The sequence below is a fragment of the Castanea sativa genome, chromosome 1 (assembly GCF_040712315.1).
Source record: "Castanea sativa cultivar Marrone di Chiusa Pesio chromosome 1, ASM4071231v1".
NCBI classification, from domain to species: Eukaryota; Viridiplantae; Streptophyta; class Magnoliopsida; order Fagales; family Fagaceae; genus Castanea; species Castanea sativa.
The window spans coordinates 1,271,122-1,279,884 of NC_134013.1; the positions used below are offsets into that span (position 1 = coordinate 1,271,122).

At 34.6% G+C, this 8,763-nt stretch overlaps 2 protein-coding genes across 3 annotated transcripts; one reads left to right on the forward strand and one right to left on the reverse strand.

Moving 5' to 3' along the window:
• The first annotated feature begins 1,124 nt into the window (after positions 1 to 1,124).
• Positions 1,125 to 3,307, forward strand: LOC142622448 (thiamine phosphate phosphatase-like protein). 2 transcript variants are annotated; one of them, XM_075795911.1, is made up of 4 exons: positions 1,125 to 1,362; positions 1,704 to 1,825; positions 2,269 to 2,470; positions 2,810 to 3,307. In XM_075795911.1, the coding sequence occupies exons 1-4, from the start codon at positions 1,225 to 1,227 to the stop codon at positions 3,149 to 3,151; spliced, it is 804 nt and encodes a 267-aa protein (XP_075652026.1). In that variant the 5' UTR covers positions 1,125 to 1,224; the 3' UTR covers positions 3,152 to 3,307. The 2 variants fall into 2 exon arrangements, with proteins under 2 accessions (XP_075652026.1, XP_075652027.1); XM_075795912.1 differs by having other exon boundaries at positions 1,296 to 1,407.
• Positions 3,308 to 3,819: 512 nt separating this feature from the next.
• On the reverse strand, positions 3,820 to 8,468 carry LOC142621461 (protein NDL2-like). The gene is made up of 11 exons (XM_075794707.1): positions 8,314 to 8,468; positions 7,022 to 7,121; positions 6,300 to 6,397; positions 6,086 to 6,174; positions 5,710 to 5,770; positions 5,519 to 5,605; positions 5,364 to 5,441; positions 5,226 to 5,282; positions 5,032 to 5,087; positions 4,521 to 4,656; positions 3,820 to 4,429 (listed from the first exon to the last, which is right to left on the reverse strand). The coding sequence occupies exons 1-11, from the start codon at positions 8,371 to 8,373 to the stop codon at positions 4,208 to 4,210; spliced, it is 1,044 nt and encodes a 347-aa protein (XP_075650822.1). The 5' UTR covers positions 8,374 to 8,468; the 3' UTR covers positions 3,820 to 4,207.
• Positions 8,469 to 8,763: the final 295 nt, after the last annotated feature.

Consider the following 8,763-nt stretch of genomic DNA (forward strand, 5'->3'; position numbering starts at 1 on the left):
GACATTTCCTTAAAAAAAAAAAATTAAAAAGGCTTTTCTAAATATGACCAACAATATGAGACGAGGTAATTGCAGATGCTTGTAAGGCTGACAGCCACTGTTTTGCTTGTTGAATGATAATGTTGTTGTTTAGCAAAAAAAAAAACAATATGAGACGAGGTAGTGGTAACTCTTCCCTGAGATGGTATTAAAGCATAACAGGGATAGGTGTAACGCTTGCATGTTCTGAAAAACTGCGGCTGCTGGCACAAAGTGTGAACTGATAATCATCTTTTGGCTGACCTAGCATCCTTCGTCCCTCAGAGACCAATAAGGGGGGCAATATAGGAATATTCACTTGTTGTCCATTATCTAGGCCTTTTATAGCCTAATCTTATGCTCTTTTCCTTTTTTTTTATTTTTTTGGTTGCTCGATATTTTGTTTGTACACATCTTCTCTTTGTTTCTTGAGCCTATAATGAGCCGATAATCATCTTTTGGCTAACCTAGCACCCTTTGTCCCTCGAGACCAACAAGGGGCAATATAAGGAATATTCACTTGTTGTCTATCAACTATGCCTTTCGGCTTGATCATAGGTCTTTTTTTTTTTTTTTTTTTTTTTTTTTTTTGGGATCCAATAGTGAGCTACAGACACATGGGGGTGGATAATATTTTGATTCCTACCTATTTGTGATATGAGTGGCTACTCCCTCATGGCATTTATAAGACAATCTCACTAGATAATATTTACGGATTATTTTTCTCAATTATGATAAGAGGAATGCCTTTTTTTTTTTGTTTTTCTGTTTTAAAATCTTCACTACTTATTACACGGGCCTAATGCATTTTTCCAATTACGATGAGAAAGGCTTTTTGTTGTTATTTGTTTTAAAATCTACAGTGAACTTATTACAAAGGCCAAATGAATTTTTAAGAGGAAGACATTTTTGTTGTTTGTTTGTTTGTTTTAAAATCTACACAGTACTTATTACACCAGGACAAATGAAAGAATGGAAAAGGTGATACAAACAAAGTACACGTGTGACTCGAACAGCATAAACACTAATGTCTTCCATTAGGAGTTCCATTTATGTAGGACATTTTTGGAGTATATATTTGTCCACTACTTGTAATATATTCATATACCACCCACCTCTATGGTGCAAGTGCTTTGCTAAGTTGTAACAAAAACTCCTTGTATCTTTTTTCTCTCAAAGAATAATAAGTGGTCAGTGGTGGTAGCAATGGCAAGGGTGGTGATTGTTTTCGACTTTGACAAGACTATCATAGACTGTGATAGTGATAATTGGATCGTAGATGAGTTGGGTGTCACCCAATTGTTCACTCAGCTCCTCCCTACCTTGCCTTGGAACTCTCTCATGGTTCTTTTTTTTTTTACCCTCTGAGAAATAAGTATCAGTATGCATGTATGTATGTAAATAGTTGGTAATAGGGTTGATGTTTTATCATTTTTTCTTAAGCAAAACCAAGCCACAAGTCTGATTATGAAAGTATTATAGAATAATTTAAATTCTGTTTTTTTCCCCTTCCTAAAAAAGACATTTATGAGTTAATTTTCCATTGGTTGATTATTATAATAATTATTATTATTTATAAATACAATAGGTATGTGATGCTGACTTACTATTTTGGTTCTAGGATTGGATTTATTGCAATTACGAGGTTCTCACATGTCATGTTTTGTATGCTATTATATTTTCAGGATAGGATGTTGATGGAGCTTCACTCTCAAGGAAAGACGATTGAGGACATTGCAGAGTGCTTGAAAAAGGTTCCATTGAATCCTAGGATTATATCTTCAATTAAATCAGCACATGCTTCTGGGTACTCTCCTAAACTTAAAAATTCAATACACACAATGCAATTTGATTTAATTGGGCCTTGGTTGAACTAGTCAAGGCTTGCTTCTTAATATACTCTATTCCCATATTTCTTATCTTTTGTTCTATATTGTTAGTCTTATTTAGTAAATTCAACTTTTTAAAAGAACATCATTTATAAATGCATTGTCTTTCAAAATAAAAAAGTTACCTGTTTTCAAAACTATCCTCCTTAATGATAACTACATTTTAGAACATCCAAAAATAGAATAGAAGACTAATAATTAAGAATAGATGTTACATCAATTCTCTTTTGCTGTTTAAACTCAACTAAGGTCATATGTTGAGTATAACATAGATACATACATATGAAATATAACGTGTAATATGTTGTTTTAGTTATAAGGTCTGTTAAGGACTATGTAGTAATGATGCATTAAATTGCAGGTGTGATTTGAGGATAGTCAGTGATGCAAATGCATTTTTCATTGAAACAATCTTGAAACATCATGGGCTGATAAATTGTTTCTCAGAAATCAACACGAACCCAAGCTTTATTGACAGGGAAGGTAGGCTTAGAATCTTACAATTCCATGATCTCAATACGCCTCCTCATGGCTGCAATATTTGCCCTCCCAACATGTGCAAGGTAAATAAATTTGTCACCCAACATATTTTCCTAGTACCAAAAGACTAAGGATTACAGTATTCCTTTTGGTTGAAACTTATGCTTAATTGCATCTTCTCCTTGTTATATCCAAGACTTGGAAGGAAATCAAAGTAGGCATAATTTTCAATATGGCAAATTGAGTTCCCTCGTCAAAGAATTAATGTAAGGAGACAATTCTTGCAGACTGATGTGTCATTAATCCAAATATATCTATTATGTCATTGAATCACAGTCCTTATCAATCAGTTTTAAGAGTCATTTGCAGTAAAATAGGTAGTAACAGAAATTTTTAGTTGATGTTAGTATGTCTTCCAACAGGGTCTAATAATGGAAAAGATCAGAGCTTCTGTATCAGCAGAGGGAAATAAGCGGTTCATCTATCTTGGTGATGGAACCCCAGATTTCTGCGCCAGTTTGAAGCTTGAAGGAGGAGATTTCCTGATGCCAAGGAAAGATTTCCCAATCTGGGAAATAATATGCACCAACCAAGGACTTATAAAAGCAAACATTCATGAATGGAGCAATGGGGAGGACCTTGAAACCACACTGCTCAAGTTATTAAACTCATTCTTCCTTGAAGAGAAAAGCAGCAAGGTAACTGATCAGTTGGCTGAAGTTGATTGCAAGTTCCTCACAAGTTCAATCATTACCCATGCATGACACCTTTAGCAATGCTCTCCCAGTTCCCCAATAGTTGTGGTTATAAGAGTGCCACTTATGTTTCTAATGTTTGAACCTCTTATTAGTTTTTACCAATTGCAAATTACAATAACTCTGCATCTTTTGACTAGAAACTAAATTAACTTTTTCTCTGCATGGAAATCGTTTTCCTTGAAAAATGAGACAACTACAGCTGTTATGATTATCATTTTCATTATAAGTGTTGGGGTTCAATCTCAACCAACCCACCATGCACATATAATTTATATCAAAATCACGCACAGAAATTGTCTTGATATTTTAGATAAAGTTAAGTCCCAGCATTCTATATCAAAATCTCGCACAAAATTTTTAGTGTTCAATTTCCAACATTCAATAAAATACAAAATTAAGACCACCAAAAAGTGGAGTATGACGCACCTGGAAGCCAATAATGGCCCTCAAGTGGCTTATTAGTCACTGTTTATACATCAACAGAAGTGTCTCATATAATACTTATTAAAACAAAGCATAGTAAAAATGGAGACATACAACGTAAGCCCACTTCCCCTCCACGTATGAACCGACCAAAAAATTCCCAAACATAAAAAAAAGTGTGACAATCCAGCTTTACCTAACAAGTCTCTTGCATAAGCAACTAAGGTATACAATGCCAAGAAGAAGACATATTTTAAAACTTGAAAAAAGCAAAATCACCATCAATTATTGTTCTTATTATTACAATTTGTTCGTCACTGATGAATAATTATTTGAGGATTTACAGACAACTCAGCCTACCTCAACTAACATACATAGATGGTTACAAATTAAAGAATGACAATATATACTTTCTTTTCTAAATTTTTTCTTCCTTACATCTTTCCTTTTCCCCCTTTTATCTACAACACCCTGTCAATCCTCTCACTTTATCATCCCAACAAATCAAGAGAAAATACAAAATCCTATATGATAGATTACAAGAGGCAAATTTCCCCACATTCCATCTTTTTCCTTTCTTTTCTTTTAGTAATAGGTAAGTTACACGCTACTAACAGGTAAGTGTACATATTCTCTCTTTTAGACTTCCAATGAAATTCGTGTTTTAATTGGTTTCAACTTTAGGCCCATACTTTCGGGTGAGAGAAGTTCCGGGGCAATGCAAGATGGACTCAAGGGGCTCCTTGGGCTGACACTTAATTGAGATGGCCGGTACAAGCCGTATCCCATGAGGAAGTACTCCAATGGTATTAACATAGCATGGGGCTGCTCCTCTGTCACCATTGACCCACATGCCTGAACCTGTATGTCCCCATACCCCTCCAATCAATAAAACTCACTTCCATAACAGCTTAATGTATATAATTGAAAGGAATAAACCCGCATTACATACCTCAACTAGTGCACTGTATCGACTATCTAGATTGGAAATCATGTGGAGAGCCTCAGAATGAAATGGAGAGTTATCCCCAACAAAAATTAGAGAACGACATTGTAGTTTTCTCAATCCCTCAGTAATGTCAGGTCTCCTGATATTCATAAAATAATAATACAGTTATTCCAAATCTAAGGCATAAGCATGTCTGTGAATCACATTGTTTTAAAGTGAGATTTAAATCAAGAAACCACTCAACCAGTCTTCTTAAAGCATTAAAACAATTAATGAAGGCATATTCAATGGTACATTGTTTGCCAGTCACTGTAAAAAAGGTTACCATATCAATGGTTGCAATCCTCACATTGATCAGAGCTCACTGACTTATATGATTTATAGACGACTTAAGATATATTCAGGGTTTATATTATACAGAAAGTCTACACCGATATTTAGTGATTTCAAAATAGACATTCATGCTCTCTATTTATGGAAAATAAAGAAAGACCATCCTAGGAACAGGGTTTACCCATTAATTGCTTCAAGAAACCGCCAAACATTTGAACTCTGCCTCTCCTCCAAAGACTGTTGAAAGAAAAAAAATGACAAGGATATCAGATAAGTGCTCAGCTTTTTGACCACCACAATCAATCTTTTTTTTAATTAATGAAAAGCTTATTGAAAAAAAAAATAATGAAAGGTAGAAAAAGCTAGAGGACTAACTCTTCTACAAGCCTGAACTATATCAGACTCTAGTACTTGAGCATTGCCACGAACATCCTGCGACCAATATTTAAAATCCAATCACTCAACGACTAGAAACACAAAGATTGTTTGAGAGAAATTGAAGCACGGGTATACCTTGCTGAAGTACCTCTTAAGCAATAACTCCTTCACCACTCCACACATGCCATAGAAGTAGAGTAAATTTGACATTACCTGCAAATGATATTAAATATTATAAGAATAAGATTCCCTAAACCCCAATAAATAGTGAAAAGGTTCAGAAAAAGAACCTTATTATACAACCATTCCGTCCAAGAGGGTGCTTTGCATATAGGAGAAACAAGTATCAGACCAAGAACACGCGGTCTATATTTCATCTGTCGTCAAGAGAAACAGTAAGATCAGCTAATCCCAAAGAGACAACCTAAAAGTCACAAGTTACAAGCTAAAAATGTATACCATGCCAAGGATGAGAACTTACTGCAAATAGGGCAAGGACGTAAGCTCCAGCTGTAACCCCCAAACACATCACAGCGCCAAGTCTAAGCATGCGCAAAACACAGAGAGAGAGAGAGAGAGAGATCAGTTGCCTTTCTTCACTATATCCAAACATAAGTAAATGATGATGATATATGAATAGACGACAAAATAACTCATGGGCTGTTTGATATGAATAGACGGAATATCTTTTTACACCTTTTTTAGACAACCAGAAGAAGCATTGAAAGCCAACAGAAACCATAACACAACCATACAAGCCATTTGAAGCAAACAAGAGATAACTCTTACAAAAATTTCTGATTAGCTGACATTTAGAAAATAGAGTACATTAATATTAAGTGGAGAAAAAAAATTACCCAAAATAGTTGAGAACCTCGACAATCTGATCTGCTAAATCATCAGCAGAAAGCACAGGGTTGTCAGGACTAATTTCAGCAGCTCCCAACTGCAACAACTCTTGAAGAAATAAATTATGTGAATTAAAGCATTCAATGAAAGAGATAGTACAGCAATGCAGACAAAAAAATCAAACAGAAAAAAGATATACAGACAAGCTCGCGAATTACAAACCTCATGTCCTGGAGGACTGATATGATATATGCAAAAATTGTGTAGTAACAAGGAACATGCTTCTGGACAAAAGAATAATCCTTGAAAGCAGGAAACATCTGATCAATCACGTGCATAGAGAAAAAAAATCTAAGTTAGTTGATAGCTTACCATTTGACTTCTTAATTTCACAATGCAAAAAATGGGCATAGACTGCATATTTTCATTTCTCATACCCGACAACACGTTGAATTTAGATTCAAATTCAAACTATACCCATCAAGAATGCAATTATTTTGACAAGGGTTGACAGAAATTTTCAATTTTAAGAAAAAATTATGACTTTTTTTTTGGAAACAAATCATTATTCAAGTCCCCAAGCCAATGCAATTTGGTTATACCAATTATGTACAATAATTCCTGACAATGTAAATTCTCATAAAATCTTGCTTCATACTCATAATTTCCCAAAATTTTGGACAATCTGATCTAGTCCTCCATATTGTTTCTAAAAAAAAGATCTAGTCCTCCATACTGATTTCGTAGCAATTAACTACACCAAAAATTAACTGTGTACACTGACACTGAATTAATAAGTTTATCAACCAATTCTACCACTACTTAATTGGTTTGGTGAGTAAGTAATGCAGCAATGGACATGCTGGATTCATGACAATCCACATGTTCCAGCAACAGAAAGATGGAAGAAAATTCATGTAATATATTAAGTTTAGTTTACTTACGATTTAGAGATAAGTCTGGATAAGTGACAAGAGCTGGCTTGTCCTGATCCCCAAACACAGCAACAGACACAGAACCGTGACAAGTTTTTACAAGATGCTCCTGTAAGACATTTTTCAAAGTGCAAATACAAATTTTAGTCATATTCATAAAAGTAAGCAGAGCAAATTAAACATGGAGTGCCATTTTTCTTTTCCTGTCCAATCTGGTAATCAAACAAAACCTATCATAACCTCATAATAACGATTAAAAGGTAAAACCTTCCATCAAAAAAGTCTGCCTCTTGGGGACCCTTTACTTCAAAGAGTAAAACATTCAAGGCACACTCACATTAAATATATAAATGCAACCATATTTTCATGCGCAGTTGTACCTCTTTCTCTTTTCCATTAATAAGTTCAACACCCACTTAATGATTCTTGAACCCAAAAACCTCACCCTCTAAGGCAGAAGCCCTATTTGAACTAGAACTCATTGGCACATGTGCAGTTGGAAAAGTGTATATTGTAACCAAAAATCACAAGTGCAGTTGCACCTTAAAAGAACAAGCCTAACTACTTTGCACATATTGTCAAATTAACATTCTTTCACATAATCAAATTGTCCAACCATATTTATCAACTAATTGAAATATAGATTGAGCTTTATATTGATCAATCACTAATTTGAGAATTTTTTAGACATTTCAAACACAGCAAAAGTGACTAAAATAAATATAGCTCACAATAAGCCAAAATCCTCAAAACCCAGAACAATTATCAAACTCCAAAAGAAACCCACCCCCACAATACATTGTCAAAAACAGAAAGAAGAATCCCCACACTGCCTGCATTGAAAACAAAATTCAAATCACTATGTTGGATGCTCAAACTCAGAATCATAGCCTGAGGTACTGGTTTCTTGGCATTTCACAAAAAAGCTTTAACTCATGCAACATTTGCATTCAACAGCAAAGATATTCTCCATCAGAATTTACATTCAAAAACACAATACAAAATCAACCAAGGATAGAGACACCAAGACAACATAACAATCACAGAAATTGTAAATAAATTAACAATAAAAAATGAAACTCTTTGATTCAATTCTTAGAAGAAAAAAAAAATTTCAGTTGAGGCATGATACTAAAACTCTTCAATTAAAAATTTAGTTTTTTTTTTTTTTTTTCTGTTCCAGAAACTAAATATTCTTTTCTTTTTTTTTTTTAATTCCTACATTTTCTCAGCAACCAAACAAAGCGTATAGGAACGCACATTGAGATGAATGGAATGCGTGAGTGTGTGCATTAGTTTACCTTTCCGCCAAATGCGATCCCCTCCATATCAACCGACACAGAATCGCTTGAATCCCCCATATCTCTCTCTCTCTCTCTCTCTCTCTCTCTCAGTTTGGAGACACATTGGCTTTGGTTTCCATGGCTTATATAACACACACACTCTCTCTCTCTCTCTTTCGCTATTTGAAAACTTAAAAACTCGTTGTTAACTCGGCCGTGTCTTGGACGAGTCACCGACGCTTAATTCATGAGAGAGAGCTCACGAGAGGTCCACACGAATTCTAAAACCGGAGATTCTGGTCAATATTTAACCAGGGTTAACAGAGGCCGACAGTTTTTCCTTTTTCCAAATTACCTTATTACCCTTGTGACCGACGACTATGGTTTGGGTTTGGGGCTACATTTTTTTTTCTTTTTCTTTTTCTTTTACCCTTGAAATTTAGGTTATTTTTATTTTGGATTTTTAAG

Bases quoted from the DNA above. Each gene is read 5' to 3' on its own strand.
- LOC142622448 (XM_075795911.1), top strand. From the start codon at position 1,225: ATGGCAAGGGTGGTGATTGTTTTCGACTTTGACAAGACTATCATAGAC. The intron at 1,363-1,703 runs GTTCTTTTTTTT...TTATATTTTCAG, and splicing joins TGCCTTGGAACTCTCTCATG to GATAGGATGTTGATGGAGCT. The intron at 2,471-2,809 runs GTAAATAAATTT...GTCTTCCAACAG, and splicing joins GCCCTCCCAACATGTGCAAG to GGTCTAATAATGGAAAAGAT.
- LOC142621461 (XM_075794707.1), bottom strand. From the start codon at position 8,373: ATGGGGGATTCAAGCGATTCTGTGTCGGTTGATATGGAGGGGATCGCA. The intron at 7,122-8,313 runs GTAAACTAATGC...AATGTCTTACAG, and splicing joins GGATCGCATTTGGCGGAAAG to GAGCATCTTGTAAAAACTTG. The intron at 5,771-6,085 runs GTAATTTTTTTT...GCGCATGCTTAG, and splicing joins GAGGTTCTCAACTATTTTGG to ACTTGGCGCTGTGATGTGTT.